Source organism: Paramormyrops kingsleyae, chromosome 15 (genome assembly GCF_048594095.1).
Source record: "Paramormyrops kingsleyae isolate MSU_618 chromosome 15, PKINGS_0.4, whole genome shotgun sequence".
Classification (NCBI taxonomy): domain Eukaryota; kingdom Metazoa; phylum Chordata; class Actinopteri; order Osteoglossiformes; family Mormyridae; genus Paramormyrops; species Paramormyrops kingsleyae.
This window is the reverse complement of record NC_132811.1, coordinates 16216176-16234323: the sequence shown is the minus strand read 5'-3', so window position 1 is coordinate 16234323 and position 18148 is coordinate 16216176. Positions and strand designations below refer to the sequence as shown.

The 18148-nt window shown below is 44.9% G+C and overlaps 1 protein-coding gene across 1 annotated transcript in view; it reads right to left on the bottom strand.

Moving 5' to 3' along the window:
- nos1apa (nitric oxide synthase 1 (neuronal) adaptor protein a) overlaps nt 1-18148 on the bottom strand; it is a 60585-nt gene that overhangs the window by 2552 nt on the left and 39885 nt on the right. Inside the window, exons 6-8 of the mRNA XM_023794568.2 lie at nt 15253-15394; nt 14344-14501; nt 3796-3951 (exon numbers count right to left, since the gene is read on the bottom strand). Of these exons, the coding sequence (XP_023650336.2) occupies nt 3796-3951; nt 14344-14501; nt 15253-15394 (456 nt within the window). The remainder of the gene's footprint in view (nt 1-3795; nt 3952-14343; nt 14502-15252; nt 15395-18148) is intronic.

Sequence of the window (18148 nt, the reverse complement as noted above, 5' to 3'; positions counted from 1 at the left end):
TTGTCGTCCATCTGAGTTTCTTGTAGTCTTAACTGATGAGTCAGTTTCTCCATTATATAAATCTTCTCTATTATTCCTATCCATTGCTCCTCTGTTGGGGAGTCCACTCTATCCCACTTCACTGTAATGGCTTTCTTACAGGCTATTAACAGTATTCTGATAATATAACTATCTCTTGCTTGTATTCTGCCTTCTGATACATTCATAGCTTTTAAATTCAAAGAAAACCAGGATTAACCCACAGCACAATTAACAACAAGGTAAATTTTCCACAAGATGTATTCTGCAATGAATTCTTCTAAATCACTCTTAAATGACTTGAGCTATGCTTGCACAACTTATAACTCTGCACTAAATTTCTTAAAGCTGTGCTGAGACCTGCAGAAAGACAGTAAACTAAACATTAACGAGGCCTTAGCGAGCTGGGTCCCTTATGCAATAAGCCACTTAAACCTAAATGACTAGTGTATTAAACCCTTAAATCTGTAAAAAGGAGCCCAATTACTCTGAGATAAACCCAAGTTAAACTATGCAAATTTAAAATGATTTCTTCAGGTAAAATATAAATATATGATAGCTTCTGGATCCAGATAAACAGAAATTGTGAGCCCCTATCGGCTCTCGAGTTTCCAGATTAAAAATGAAATATCTTTGCACCCAGTTACTGAACACTATGCGGGGGGGGGCACCTAGGCTGGTTGGGAAATAAGTGACAGCTCAATGATCAAAGCACATGGTATACAGACGATACCAGAGCACAGGGTAAAGCAGGTCAGCTGAGGAACACCAAAATAATTGCTTGGGCATTGGGCACTGGAGGCCAGTTTCAATAAAAATCAGATTGGTCATTCAGAACCACAGCAGCAGAACCCAACACAAAGAAATTAAATGGAGTTGGGCCTACGATGATGCAAACAGACAAGCCACTGGAATCAGTAACCCAGAATGTCAACCCGGCGGATGGCTTGAAAGGGTCGGCTGCATCAAGATGAGGTCTGAGAATCTACTTTCAGTGTTTACGTTAGGATTCATTGCAGCAGAACTTTCATCTTTTTCATTCATTTTGCTATGAGTTCTGGTGTTCCTTTCTGGTTCGGGAGAAACACTACAGAAATGAAAATGCAAATGAATCTTTATTTTCCATTTGTTCAGGTATGTTGGAATGTTTTTGTTTCTTTTTTTGCATATCCCATCTCGCTCTCCTTTATACAGAGGTGAGTTTGAAGCTTTGAGTCCAAGCGTGTGGTCAGCTGTCCATCCAGCGCCCCCTAGAGCATTTTTTGGGGGGTTAACGGCCTTGCTCAAGGTTCCAACAGAGATGTGGGTACTCTGCCAAAAACAGGATATGAACCGGCAACCTTTCGATCACAAGTATGAAGGCCTAGCCCACACATCGCCCACCAATGCTGACATGGATAATGTAAATAAACAAACAAGACATTTTGGTTGCAGTTTGACTAGACGGTTCATTCATAGTTCATTTTCTGGTATAAATCTTAAAACAGGCTTCCTTTTTCCAACTATTCATTTTTGGGAGTAAAAAACAGTAATAGATTCTCCACCTGCCGGTAAAGCATGCATTAAATTAATTATATTGGAAAGGTCATTCTTTATCCTCCAGGAGGGCCGCAAAGCATTTTGAATTCAATAGCAAAAAAAAATCCCAGAAAGTGAACGTTACAGGCAGCCAGACTCTACAAATCACAATTTATCAGCACTCTGCATCCAAACAGCGCTGACATTTTGGACGTGCTTCACCAGGGAATTAACCAGCTGTCCTGTCTGGCTGCAACGCATCTGACCCTTTGTGATCTCTCTCTCTCTCTCTCTCACACACACACACAGGTTTGTAGTTATATCTTTGTGGGGACTCTCCATTCATGTCTTTGGGGAAAGCTATAATCTCAACATGATGACCGTAACCCCTACCCAGCCCTAACTGTAACCATAAGTAACCAAACAAAATATGAGACTTTTGGCATTTTTAGTTTTTTTTGATTGCATTCACAGATCTGTGTGGGAACCTGAAAAATGGTCCCCACAACGTTAACATAACAGGATTTTATCACATTGTGGGGGACATTTGGTTCCCACAATGCAATATAAACCTAATCCACACACACACACACACACACACACACACACACACACACACACACACCCCCCCCATGTGGTCATACTCCACCTTTCACACTGAATAATGGCCTATGTCAATATTGCAGCCAGAGAGAAATGGGCCAGAAGTCGCCTTCATTCTTTCTATGAAATACATTTGCTGAGATTTTTTTTAAAAACCAGGAGATCTTGACCTTTTCAATCGCCAGCAGCCATTTGAACCCTTTTAACTTGCCATATTTTCATCAGTAACCTCAGGCAGGTTACAGAAAGATTGTCATTAAAGCTCAACAATAATCAACTTCTAATCATGCAACATGCAGAATACAATTGTTAAATATAACACTAACTGTTGATCACAATTCTTTTAAATCAGCAAAAACAAAACATTTAAAATTCGTAATATACATTTACTTAGCTCTGTCATTTGATCACATGTTGAGACTATAATACGAACGTTTACATTCACATAGCTATGCTCTTTATAATTTAGACTTTTTTTTGTTATTTTGTTTATCTGAGGGTGGAACGATAAAAGAATAACAAAGATGCTGTACGGAGCTTTAATAATGTAACTTCAAAAGCTGGCTTTCCTTTCAAGGTCTTCCCAGCATCCCCCACTGCACATCAAAACACAATCAGACACAGAGCTGCCCTGGGCCTACAGCGCGGCGAGAGCATGGTGTTTTGACAAAGAAGTCTCTATCTGCGGCTTCCTTATAAGAATTCCCCTAACCCTCTATCCACAGTGCCGCCACAAATCAAACAGAGTACGCCGGATCACCTTCGGGCCAGCTCTGATAGAGAGACGAACGCACGCTGGGGAATGTCAGGAGGAGAGAAGGTGCTTCACAATGGAACGGAACACTCGGGAGTTCCGGAACGTCGGCCGTCTGCCCGAGGATATTGGGAAAGCGATTAAGGAAAAAGTGGGGAAGGGGTTTCCATATTCATAAGACGCCTATAGGCACTGCTGAGCTTCGCAGCAAGGAAAAGCTGGCATGGGCGGACGGCCAGGCAGGGACCTGGGCAGGCAGCCACCGCTGTACCCGCGCCGTACTGGCTTCTGTAAAGAAGCCCACGTCGTCCTGGCATCTCCGCCCGCAACACGACAGCGGCTGGCGGGCAGAAAGCAGCCAGACGTGTGTCCGGCTATCAATCATCAGCACTTTCTGTTAGTCCCGGGCATGGCGTGACAGGCCATCTGTCAAGCTGAGGCTTCCGCCAAATGTTACGTCTTGCATAATCAGAGACCCGCCGTGTGTACATTCCAAAAGACGTTCCGTCCATCCGTCTATCCACCGTCCAATCGCTTATCTTGGACAGGATTATGGGGGAGGCCTGGAGCGTATCCCAGATAACAGAGGGCAAGTGGGCACCCTGGACGAGATGCCGATCCATCACAGGGCACACACACGCTATGCGCAATTTAGACACAAACTTAGCACACTGTACATGTTTGGATTGCAGGCAGAAACCGGAGAACCCTGAGCGGAGGTGGGAGTGAAACACCCCAGGACTGTAGGTGTGAAACAACAGTGCTGCTCACTGAGCCACTGTCCCGCCCTTCTGATACACATACCAGCAGCTTTCTGCACGGTACCAGCTGGGTCATTATCAACATAACCGGCCTTCCTCTCATACCTGCAGCTTAAATCCCTCCCCTCCCCGGCTCCTCACCTGGGCCACGGCCACCTGCGTCTGCTGCTGCTGGAGCTGCTGCTGGAGTAGCTGGAGCTGGTGGTGCTGGGACAGGGGGGCGCCAGCGGGCACCAGTCCCGACGATGGCAGCAGCATCCTGGGGGTGGCCAGCAGGATGCTGACGTCCTCCAGAACCTGAGGAGACCAGGGGAGGACACAAGGGTGAGTGAAACGCCAATCAAAGGGAAACTTCCCATAAGTACAGCATGAGTTTGGAAAATTTGTTGTTGTTATGTAATCTAATTAAGCACATTACTGTGCAACCAAGAATTTCTCTATCCATCTACTCATCCACTCATCCATCCATTCATATATCCATCCATCCATCCATCAACCACTTCTGCGGGTGGGGCCTGTAGTGGCAGCATGCCTTTCAGGTTACACCAGACCTTCTGTGGGGATTCCCAGTTCTCCCTACTTTTGTAGCTGGTAGATACAGTACAACAACAACAAAAAGAAGATCAGATGTGGTACAGATTCCAGGACTGGGAAATTAAATGTGAAAGATGAATATTGCAGCTTCGACCTAAAAATAGAGTCAAAGACGGCGGAGGCTAATACAGGCTCATTAATTACCGCTGCCTAATGGCCACTAGGGTTACGCAGCAAACGTTTAACAGTCTGACGAGCGGTGACACTTTCTGGCAGAGATAAATGTCCGAGACTCCCTGCCGTGGCCGGATTCTTCATCTCCCAAAGCTGAGCTGAAAATACGGAAATGTCACCAGCCAGATACCGACTTCACAGAAACACTGTGTGGGTAATACATGAAGGTTGGTTTCTGTCATGACAATTTATTCCAGATGCAGCTGTATGAATGCCAAGAACATCTGGTCCCCAGACTCTCTCTCCACCTTCAAGACCCCTCTGTTCCAGGAGCACCTCCACTAGCCTACAGCGCTCCATACGCACTGAATGCTCTGTGGTACACTATCACTTGTCGCTTTGGACAACAGAATCTGCTAAAAGACATAAACGAAAAGCGTCAAAAACATCAGGAGGCCAAAAGAACAAGATAGACCTTTAATCCTGTACTCCTTTCCTAACATTCTCTTACCTGCCCAAAACCTGTGCTGAATCAACACACATCTGGATTTTCCAGCCCTAGAAGACACCCACCTTTACACTGGTTTGTGGCACCATCTACATCACTGCACCAACCAAGACCACTGCACCATCTACATTACTGCACCAACCAAGACCACTGCACCATCTACATCACTGCACCAACCAAGACCACTGCTCTGCATGTTCCTGCTCTGTGTCCTTGGCATTACTTACTGTGACACAAAGAGCAAAGGGGAGAAAAACAATACCTTGCTAATTAATGATGCAGACACAGTTAAAAAAATGAAAACAAATTAAAATAAATCCCACTGCATATATTACAGTCGATCTCAAACAAACAAGGTATCAGAAGCTTAATGACATGCACGAAGTTCACCTTGGATGGCTCTCTCTCCAATTTATCCCGAATCAAGACCAGATATGGATTTTCACATCACTTTTATTCAAATCTGCACGTTGGAATAGAACAAGTAGCGCCTCCGAGTTGAATGCTAATGCGACTTGGTTGGATGTATCGTAGACAGCAGATGTTTGCTTGGCTAACTTTGTCAGTGCTACCTTGTAAACAACACCTGCTCTGGCCGCCTCGATGTCAGAATTTCTTTGACAGCGGTTCCTCACTGCCTAGTGATCTTGGAAGGAGCTCACGGCCCGGCAGAATGAATTCTGTCAAGTGCCTTTTTTTGATCTGATCGAGTTATGCAAGGTACAACTGGACTGGAAAAGGTATCCATTGTGTCATTGATTAATAAACCTTAGATCTGTCTAATGAAATTCAGGATGACTAAGGTAAAAGCCTGGTTACACTCAATGGCGATGTTAATCAGCACTCAGTCCATGCATTTGTGTGGGGCTACCGAAGTTATACTCTACATACACTGTGTGACGGTGCTTACCTCCACTCAAACCACACACTGACGTGGCACTCCCTGCTGACCACAAGCAGACCCTACACCGAATATTAAATGAACACAGAGAAGCTGAAGCAGCATATTCTGCTAACCAGCCAGCTAGCTACAGCCTTCTGACTCTTCTGCATAGCTATTTATTTAGTTTGTGAAACATCTATTTATTGCACAAACAAATACGGTTCGCCGGCATGTTGTTACAGAGTGGAGGAAGAGTGAAGTAAGTATTAATCGATATTTTTTAAATTTATATCAGCACAATCATTTCACCATTTATAAAAACATTAAGCATATTTAAGAACTTGTTCCAAGAATGAATGCTTTTTATCCATTTTCCCATCCAACAACATTGTCAGCTAAGACACAACTCTTTGAAAAGCATAAAATAGCCATATATACCACATGCAATTTCCAGCAATTTCTGTGATTCTACTCATTGCTACTGTGATACCAGTGGGTAAGGGAACATATTAAATCAGAGTACGGATGACACTGGCCATACTAATGCCGCATTATTCATATAGAGGGAGCTTCGTTAGTAAAGTTGAACCTGAGAGTCGTGCTGCAGAGCCCCGGATTTCCAAACGGCAGAGACGAGACTGGGACGTGACTAAGACTGCATACATCTCAGGCGGCTTGGGGCCACCTAAAACGAGCAGACTGATGGATAACTACCACTTCCTTCATGAGCGGATTTAATGCGCGATAACTGCAATCTTCGGGAAAAGCTTTATTTGGGCTTCATGTGGAAATTTAAAATCCCACTAGGAACTGTATGGGTAATTTAGGATGGCGAACGAGAGGTGATGCGACAAATGTGACTCGCAGGCATGCCATGGATCAGTGATGTCATATCATACCACATGACCTGCTATTATTCCTTAATATTTATTATCATGATGATTATTATTGTTATTTAATGGCTGGGAATTTTTTTTCCTATTCAAGAACTCTGACAGCCTAGAGCCGTACAAGATACATTTTAACCTCTTACCAATTACAGATAAAGATATTATTACTGAAGAAAATTCAGGTTTCTTGCTAACAACAAGAATATTTCCTGGCTATTGAACCAATGACCTGCCATGGAAAGAGTCATTTCACCTTGCTGGCTACTCGCAAACCTCTAAAGATACCCGTTCCCTAACTACCACTTGACACTTCCCTTTCAGCTGCCTACATTTCCACAGGATTTTCCCAGCTGCCCAAACGAGTCCCACATCAATAACAAACATGAGTCCTCTTTCTCTCCTACAAACATTGCCTCCTGTTTCTTTATAGGCAATTAATGACTAATTGTTGACAGTGGAAATAATTCTTTCTAAAGTGCAATATGGAGCTATATTACATACAGGGCAGTGAGTGGTTCAGTGGATTAAGGCTCATGCTGTGGGTTCAAAACCCAAAGTCAACAAAGTGATCATTTCATTGTTGGCTCCTTAGACAAGGTCCTTCAGTCCAACTGCTCCAGAGGTACAGGCAGGCTGACTCTGAGCTCTGATCTACATACACATCTGTGTCTGTTTGTGAAGGTTGTGGGTTGAAATCCCAAGTTCGACAGAGTGATCATTTCATTGTTGACTCCTTGAGTGAGGCCCTTCAGCCCAACTGCCCCAGAGACGCAGGTTGGCTGACTCTGAGCTCAGTATACATGTGTCTGTCTCTCATGAAGACCCAACGTCCCCCTAAAGCTATTGCTTCCTCAACTATCTCTGCATCCAGGCTGTACTCTAGCAAGCACAGAGCTAAAACAAGGCCATCATAATCTATTAAAAAAAGGGGAACTCTGCATATGACATCATGATACATTAAGTGGAGGTAAGTGTAATAAGAGTAGTCAGTTTCTGAGGTTCAGATGATGCATAAATCGCGATATTCAGCCACTGGTCCAAAGTGGGTTTAAGCCTCGGGAATAGTTCCGCTTAGGAGCGCACTTGCACAGGGGGGAGGGGGATCACATCAAAACTACTTTAATCTGAATCCCAACCATGGGTCTGTTCAAGATGGCACTCAACTGACATTAATCATGAAGTGGCCGCTTCACAGAGGTGATCTGCGGTCAGCTTCCGCTTAAGCGAATCAACGATCAAAAGGGAGAAAATGTTGGGAGAAGAGCCTACGCCTGCTCCTCTGGAGGATCGCTTCACTGGTCCAGGTCTTCAAAAATCTCATCACGCATGTTGCTTCTGAAAAAAGGTCTTCTTCGGGGAGGTTTTCAGGAACATCGGCAAAAATAATTACCAGCCCGGATCTTCTTTTAGCATTTTTATCACATAGCTAATGGACCAGCGGAATGACAAACGCCAACGCGTGTACTGAAACATCAAAGCTTCGTTCACATGAAAGAGGTTCAACGCACTGAGTGTTTAACTGGAACATCTTGACAAAGGTGCAGAGAAATGATGGATTTGGCCACCAGCGGAAATCTGTGGCAAATTGCATCATGTGACTCTATGCTTTCACATTTCATTTAATAAAATGATATAAAACCTATAAAAGCATAATAGGGCCATTTACATCACCTGCAGTATCAAAATGACAGTCATGGTCATGAATATACATTTATTTAGCAGATGTTTTCACCCAAAGCGACGTACAGCTGGGGTCAGACAGTCCCTGGAGCAATTGGCCGTTAAGGGCTTCGCTCAAGGGCCCAAAAGTAAAATTACTCTGTCGACGCTGGGATTTGAACTAGCGATCTTCTGATCAGCAGCACAGTGTCCTAACCCACTGAGCCACAGAAAGCCAGCGTCAGGGCATTCTGACACAGCTAGATGCCACAGCCAATTGAGAACCAGCAAACTGTAAAACGGAACAGCGAAGATCATTTCCCAGCCTCACCATTAAATTCTGCTGCCTCCCATCTGTCTGAGGGATCGCAGCACTCTGACATGCCTCCCCGATGAGAGCCAGAACTTTCTGCACGAACAGATTATCCTGCTGCATCCCCTCTAACTCTGAACACAAGACTCCCAGCAGCTTTAACGCCCATGGCGAACCAGCGGTGGCACACTGCGGCACACACTGCGGCACACACTGTGGCACACGGTGGCGGCACACACTGCACACACGGTGGCGGCACACACTGCACACACGGTGAGGGCGCACACTGCACACACAGCGGCGGCGCACACTGCACACACAGCGGCAGCACACACTGCGGCGGCACACACTGCGGCACACACGGTGGCGGCACACACTGCACACACGGCGGCGGCACACACTGCACACACGGCGGCGGCACACACTGCACACACGGTGAGGGCACACACTGCACACACTGTGGCGGCGCACACTTCGGCACACACTGCACACACAGCGGCGGCACACACTGCGGCACACACGGTGGCGGCACACACTGCACACACGGCGGCGGCACACACTGCACACACGGTGGCGGCACACACTGCGGCACACGGCGGCACACACTGCACACACTGTGGCGGCACACACTGCACACACAGCGGCATCACACAGTCACAGTTCAAGACAAGTTAAATTACAGCCTCTTCTCAAATGCTAGAGGCCACAGTAATTTTGTAGAAGTACCCATGCAGTGATCATCTGGAACTCCCCCCTGACATGCCCCCCTTCCATGAAAAATAAAGAAAAAAACAAATAAAAATAAAAACTGTAGAATGAACTTGATTTCAAAACAGATTCAAAAAAGTAATTTTGGCGTGATCCTTGGCTGGGGGGGGGTGGTTACTCTTTCAGTCGGTCGGGCACAAAGGACAGGTGTTCAGGCACCCCTCCCCTGCATATGCATAATCCTTACAGGATGTGTGGGGAGGGGGGACACACACCACTGAATTATTCACTCACACCCAACAATCCCCCTAATCAAGCTGGTATTGTTTGCCGACATGGTCCATGGTAACACTAAAAAAGTTAATTATGAAACGCTGATTTATAATAGGCCATAATGACTAAAGGTGCCTGAAATAAACATGCAGCCAGAAGCAAAACAAAGGAACTGAGATTACGGACATATTTAAGCATGAATTACACAGCGCTCTTGCAGATGAAATAATCAGCGTGAAATGTCACAATGACAACGTGGTAAAGATGTACGTTTCATTACATATTGCATGCTTGATACAACAGCTCAGCTTCAACCAAAAGCTGGCCAGTGGTCCAGCGTGTTACAGTCAAATATGGTATCGCTTGTTACAAAATTCAGCTTATTCACCTGTTTACCATGAAGTCAGAGAATTACAAAGGAACAAAAAGAAAAACTAATCTAGTGCTTTCTCTGGTATGGTTATTTGGAGTGAAAAGACTGCTGTGATTCTGCTGTCAGATTTTGGTGTAGAAGAAGTATCACACATGAACGTGACCCACAGCATCCTAACGCGTCCTACAGCAGGGACAGCCAAGCCATGGCGTTTGAGCCGTTTATCACCAGATCATGTTGGTAAAAAATAAATAAATCTTGATCACTTTCAACAAATAAAGGATCACTTGGACAGCAAGTAATAAAATGCCCCTCTGATGTCATCATCAGGCATTTCTGTTCTGGTTCATACTGCAAATTTCATACTGTTACTATTCTTCTGGAGTCATCCCATGCATAGAAAAAGTTTTCTGTAAGTCAGGATTCAAGGCAAAGATATCACGACATAAACACTGTCGAGAAGAAACGGACAAATATGCTGTGTTACTGACACTCATAATACACGTCAATTTTACTGACAAACAAATGTGCGACGCTCCATTGTGTGCGGGTTCTTAGACAATTGAGACGATCTGTCCTGCCGCAGGGCACATGCTATTATTTTACACTCCCACATCACTATGGTATTCATAATTAATCTTCATAACAAATATTCTGCCCAGCCTACAGTAAATTAAGCAAACTTATCAGTGTTTTATGCAAATAAAGTGCACAATTAAAGGAAAATGAATGGCAAACATCTACTAACCACAAAACAACATGTACGTGTCCGACTTAGCTGGCAACTGGCAGCAGCCGATGCTGGATTTTCAGTGTGGGACGTGAAAGGTACACAGTGAATTATTCATGTCAGACTCTCCCCAGCTTCCTCCTTGCTTCCTTTCAAACGACGGGTATCCTTCTCATTTCCTCCCATCAGCTCTAGAGGCCCCCCAGGACGTGTCGCTGCCGGGCCCCCTGTCTGGGTAGCTGCCAACCGGGCCGGACCTTGTTTCTCAGCTGTCAGACGCTTCATATCAGATGTCCCGAAAAAACCCGGCTGAACAATATGAGTACTGCAGAAGATCGGAGGGGCGGGGGGCTCCCTTTCATTTCCTTATAGAAGGACCAGCACTGCCCTCTATATAAACCCCGAGATAAAGATCTAACAGCGTCTAATGTTGTTTGCAACCTTCCTTTCCACACAAATGCTTCTCTACATCCAAGCAATGCTTCATTTGCCATTTGCAAAAGTACACTGTAACACTTCAGCTTCCACACACCTTACACACAGTTTGCTCTTGTTCTGAGACACACACACAACCATATACAGGTGAGAGAGGGGTTTGGGGACAGAGTACAGGTTTGGGATAGGATTAGAACCAAAGACCTTCCGATCACAGCCGCAGAGACCTGACCCACAGAACCACACATCAGCCCACTGGCTCCATGTAATTACTGACTGAAAACATCACTCATTACATCACATTAAAGCACAAAACTTTGTTCCTATTAGCCAGTGAGGGGAAAAAGCATGCAGATAAAACACGTTTAACACCCTACCCTTTTCCAGCTGCGTCTGTGTCATCTTTTTGTGCTGGAATTGTAGTAATTATCCTCAGAAAATGTTAAATACATGAGGTCATCTCTCAGTCTTCAGCAGCACACAGGAGTTTAACATTGCTGGGTTAAGCATACCTTCTCAGGGGAGTCGTAACCGGACAGGGTGTTACAAATGAACGACGGTGCCAAGAAAGGCTTTGTGTAATCTATTCTTAATATTTCTAATGAATGCTGGAATCAGGTTTTACTACCGAGATTAATTACAGAGAGAATGGAGTCCAAGTCATTGAGACGTAGAACTTTTTGCAGGACTGAACCAGCTTTCGTTAACGATTATGCGTCTGTTATTTTTAAGGAGTCACATATATTCAATTTTTATTTAACCCCAGTGAATTTAATTTCCCTTCTGCAACCACTTTTATGTTTACAGCATCACTCTTTTCAAAATCTATGGACTTTATTAACTAGTATTAAAATATTGGTAATGTATTATTGTTGTGACTGATTGCTAATGTAAAATGCTGCTTTAAGCCAAAGCTCCTGTAGCTTAGTCAGCTTTTATGCTAGTCCATTCTTCAACCCTAATAGCCTATTGTTAGTTTATAGCCTTTTGCCATTAAGCTAGAATGACTGCATTGATTTTTATCCATTATTCACAGAATAGATTCATTGACCACCATAAAACATTTGCGCCAAACAATGGCTTTCTTTGCTGTGTATTCTATGACAGTCTGAAGTCAACTGAATGGCCACATTTATTCTACACTCAAGCCTACAGACCACATACTTAAGAACCTGTCATCTTATTTTATCTGAGCTGTGAATACTTCAGGTTTTGTGTAACGCAGCGTTTGGGTCTCACTGTCCTGCCATAGCTTCCAGAACCCGTTAGTGTACTGCAGGTACCTCAAAAGGTCAGGCCAATCCGGTGGCAAGTGCATCAAACGTCACAACAGTGACACGAGCTCCATGGTGATGCCACAATCAAATCAAAGTCCAGGGTGGTGGACCTGGTGGTGAGTCTAGGATCCACTGAATGATCAACGAGGCACCTGGACATAGGGTGACCACCTATGACATTATGAGCTACTTCAGGTTTTACAAACTACTTTAAACCTGAAAGGCTCCTGTTCTTGGGTAATTAGTTCAATTCTCCTTGTGCCTTTACTGGTTTGTTTCCTTGATTGACAGACTCATCCAGCTGTTTCACATTAACATTAGTGACACATGCTTGATTATAGGAGACTGACCAATCAGCACACAGCAAGAACTCAGTGCTAAAATGAAATTCAGGTCTTTTTAATTGAGATGGTACAAACCTTGTCCCAGCTCATAGTGCCCACCCCCCCCCCCCCAACATGGATTAGGTGGTCACCCTACCTGGACAGGAAGCCAGTGCCTTCCAAGGGGTGTAAACACTCACTCGCTGAGAGTAAGGGGGCAACAGGGAGAACATGCACACGCACAGAATTCCAGATGCGATGAAATCTTGAAATCCTGCAGGCGTGAGCCCACACCCTACTGTCGCTCTGATCACGAAGTGCAGGAAGCACCTTCGGCCAGCTCACTGCGCCTCCAGTGTGTTAAGAAGAGCTACAGGTTATCCTTCCTACCTGCTGCCATCGGGCACAACAGCGCCCCCTCCTGACGTCCACTCCCAGACACAACATATCAGGAACCATCCCATCGTTAAAAGTCTGCTTTTTATTTCCTAATATACCATAGGCTAATTTACATATTCTACTTGAATGATTTACTTCCTTAATAAGCTGTCTTTCAGGATATTATATTTATGTACTTTTTAATTGCTTTGCACCATGTTTACTTGCTTGTATTATGTCTGCTGTTTTTGTCTTTGTCTCTTTTGCAGTATATCTTCGTTCATCTGTGCCTCCCTATCTACCTCGCTGCTCAGTGCGCAAGAAATCCACCCTGGGATCAATAAAGTTCATCTTATCTACATCTTATATACAAACGAATCAGATTAGAACCGGCCCGGAATTAAGGGGCCGCCAGCTCAAATGCACATTCTGTCAGCCATGTAAATTAGCAGCACAGAGTCCTTGGTACAGAACAATAACTGTGGGTTCTGGCACTGCCACGGTATCCGTGCTAAACAAAGGCAGGCGGCTGCCTGCTCAGGCTCCCAAGATAATAATCCATTTCCTGGTGAGAGATGCGGACACCTGAGACCCGCCTTGCCTTTTATTACCGGGCCGAAAACTGGGAGCTGGGGCTGACAGTAATGATCTGAGGCTCACTGCAGGTCCATCAGACCCCTGCTGAAAACCGTTCTCTCTCTCTCTCTTTCTCTCTCTCTTCAATGACTCTTTTCCGGCATGCAAGATGACACTGAACGTCCCGTTCATCTGCTTTCAACTAGTGTCCCAGAGGACAAAGATTCTACTGGACTCCCCCGACTCCATCTTTTCATAAGAGCAAATTAATAAACAATCATACAAAAAGTAGCATATAGTCATCTGTACAAGGCAGCAGGTAATTAATAAGTGTAGGGCTATGTATTTATCTGGTGCATTTGGGGGTCAGAGGACTTGCTCAAGGGCCCAGTGATGATGTGACTGTTTTGCTGAGCGCGAGATTTGAACCGACAGCCTTTTGATCGATGGCACAGAGGCCTAACTGACTAATACATGAAGGTGACAATAGAAACCAAACGATCATCAGGCGGTTTGTCCACTCGGACACACTGCTTCACATTAATAAGACCCAGCCACCCGTGTCATGATTAAACTGACAGGGTGACACCTTGGAGCCGTTGTCTTGTCAGTTACTGTAGCCAGAGGACCATCGGGTCAGAGCGAAGCGGCCTACCTTCTTATCCGGGTCAGCGGCCTGCTCCTCCTTGGCAATGTCCAGGTCTGTGACGCCACGGTTGAACTCGCCGACGGTGCTGTCGGACGGCGCCGCCTCCTCCGCGTCTATGTCCGTCTCCTCGGTGACCGTCTTCTCCGCACCTGTCAAATGCCGAACTGAAAAGGCGGACCGCTCATCACGCGACACGCTGACGCTGGCTGAACCGGGGGACCGGAGCAGGGAAATCTCAGAGGTGGAATCCCGGCTGATTCTGACCCCAGTAACCACTGCAGGAACATGGTATGGAGATGGTCCCAAATACTCACTACTGACCTGTAATGTTAGCCAGCTAGCTAGCCACGGTCTTCTGACTCTACTCGCTAGCTAACGTTAACATTCTATGGAGCAATGAAGCGCCAAGAAAGATAGGAAGCGGCTAGTGGAAGATTAGCCTAAGCTGACCAGCTTCTTCACCATAAGCAATGAAATGCCTGATGAGGATGCAGTAAACTTTACGAACACAGATGGCAGAGAACCGCGAAGTGACTTTCTGAGCAGAGCCCCAGAGATGGCAATCCCACTCCCGGCGACACTTTGGCGTAAATGTCAGAGGCAGCATTTGCAAGCTCTCAAATTCACAAGCATGAGGATTCACCTGCTGCCCAGTAACAGTGACTTAATGGTCAACAGAACTTCATGAAGAATCTGCAGGGCATGGGATTTTGGTTCTGCACTGTTTCAAAGGGAGATAAAAATACAGAATGCTGCTTAGCAACCTGCCAGTGACTGACAGTCTGGAAACGGCAGCAAGCTGTCATGGGAACTAATTCCTGAGGTGCTGAAATAGTGATGTTGACATGGGGCAGGTGAACAACAAAATATAAAAAAGGACCTGAACCGGCAGACAGATGCACAGATGGTAGCTACCTGGAACGCCAGAGTCACTGCTGGCTTTCTCGCTGTCGCCGTCCTCCTGGCCGTCGGCGTTTTGCTGCGTGTGCTGCAGGCTGAGCTTGTGGCACACCTCGAACGCCTGGCCCACGGTCCGGACGATGCGCATGGCCTGGCTCTGGGGCGGGCAGGACAGAGCGGCTCGTTAACGGGACCTGGCACGGGCGTACGTCTCATTTAACGCATTCACGCTGCCAGCCAGATGGGTCAAAGCACTTCAGATCGGGGTGAGTATCTCTCTGGCATGGTGCCAAGCCCCACAAAAAAGACACATGCTGCCACAGATGTGCCTCAGTGTCATTTATTTGCTCTGACGTCCTTCCTCTTCATTTTTCACTTTTACACTTAAAATTCTGCCCACACTTTACCATGCTTAACTGCACAAATAATATAAGAAGTCAGACATCAGATTAATTCATAGGCTGTCCACAGCTATAGCCTTAGGCCCCTGCAAACATCAGGGGCCCGCCCCAGGAAAAATGGTACAGTCAGTTAAATCAGCAACACCTGAGTGTCCATGCTGATGTCATAGCCTATGGGCCCCAGATAAGTTAATCCACCCGTGTAAACAAGGACCATTTCCATCTTTAAAACCTCCTTTTTGTGGCTTCAACTGTGCTAACTTCTGCTTTATTACTGCGGGTATTTCTGGAATGTTCTGAGGAAGTATGCAGAAGCCCAAATAAAATAAAGCTGAGAATGGTCGGCTCTCTGGCCTGCTGACGGCATTCCTCCATATTATCGTGCAGGCAGACGCATCTTATGTGAGGAGATCCGCATTGAGAAATTGTAGCATGGGGGGGGGAGATAGAGAGAAGGGGGGGGAGAAAGAGAGAGAGCGAGTGAGGTGGGAAGAGAAAGAGAGGAGGGGAGGAAAAGAAAGCGAGAGAGAAAGAGAGAGGAGGGGAGGAGGTGAGAGAGATAGAGAGAGAGATAGAGATGCTTAAAGAACAAAATCAGTGCTTCTTTACTGTGGGATGCTACCAGGAATGTAACACTGCGGACATGAGGCAGGAGCAACATCACCCCTGTGTTCCTGTTCTTCATGAATGCCTCACCTTTCTTCTCCTTACGTTCTCCTTTAAATAATATCACAATTAAAGGCATAAATCAAGCGAGCAGGTGAAATAAAACTGAAAGAGACCCATCAATGCTGCTTTAGCGGGGGCTATGCGACGCCATTATTATCAAAGGTGGTCAGTAATTTCCTTTGAGAGGTCTTCAAAACCCCAGACCGAATGGACTTCATACTCCCCGAAGGCGTAGTATTTATGAAGAGCAGCCACCACTATAGAACCTCTATCAGAAAACAAATTTCCACTGAAATAGATCCGTCTTGGTGACGCAGTCAAAACACGGTGTGGCTGCGGCTATTATACTGCGTTTATATGTTTGTCTCTGTGATGGTTTTTTTTTTGTTGCTCTGTTGTTTCAAACCGGAATGTGACATAAGAGGAAAGTCGCTCAAAATGTACTAGGAGGTTTATAAATGGCCATGACGCTGTCAGAACATAAACACAAAAGACAAGGAAGGGGTTCTGGGACTAGAAGAGAAGTAGACCAGCTTTAAGTGGCCCAATCAATGTGTCACCATGGAAGTAAGACCTAAAAAAAAAAAAAATCTAAGGTGGAAACTGAAACTGTACAGTTAATCAGCATATCGATACAGTTCATCACTGCCTGCTATGCATGTGTCTAGTTAATGGTAAAAAACCGGAAATGTACTGGAATTCTGTTCTATGATTAAAGTACATGCACAAAACATCCATCCATTTTCCACGAGTGATTGTCCAGCAGAGGAACACAGTGAGGTTGGATCCTAGGGCTAAATGGGACCATTGAAATTGAAGGTGTATCGATATATTCATCTTCAAACTAGGTAGAGGATGAGACAATACCATTTATATAGATACATTGTTGTTATGCGGTAAAACAGTACGAGCAACATTTTTTTTTTTACAGCAACCTATTTTATTCCTTCCTGGCTGTAAACAACTTGACATCGCGATGTCGCAATGAATCCCAGAATTCAGAAAATCAAACCATTCAGTTAGTGGGGTCTCATGGGAAAGGTGAGCAATCATTATTACTTGGTTCATTTTGTTTAAAAAAATTGCCAGATGGGTCACAGGTTAGACATATCATAATTTGCTTTGTTTTATTTGATTTGTTTTATTTTGTTGTAGAGTAATAACTCAAAATGGGGGCCTTTCCCGTTATCAAGTGCACTTTCTGTGGTTGTCAGGTTTGTTCGGAGAGCCATTTAGCAAACAGATTTTAGATTAAGATTTTAGTTTTTTTTTTTTGTTTTTAAACATTCACCTTCTGTTTTCAGAGCAATGTCATAAACAGAGAGAGAAAGAGAGTGTTACATAGTAGAGTGAAATGCTTTTGTGTCACAGATGCTTTGACCCATGCAACATAGATACAGGCATATTTTTGGTCTTTATTTTGTGACGTCCCTTTCAAATAAAGGGCCAAGCGTCTGTGCCTGTGATCGGAAGGTTGCTGGTTCGAGCCTCAGCACTCAGCACGTCAGCGGGTCCTTCAGTCGGGCGCTTAAGCCCCCCCGCTCCCTAGGAGCTGCTATGGGTGGCGGGGATTAATAAAGTATCAGTTATTATTATTATTATTATTATTATTATTATATTTAATACATTTTTTGGCTTGTGCTTTTTACCATAAGGTGTGCTAAATGATATGGGCTTATGCAAAAGATTGTGGAACTGATTACTTATGTCAGTCGAGAACTATCTGCATATTAAGAATATTAGCCATGAAGTTATCTTCTGCATAAACATACTGAGATATGCTGTTTGGTCTATATCACCTAGTCCTACTGGAGCCTATCCCAGAAAATACAGGGCACAAG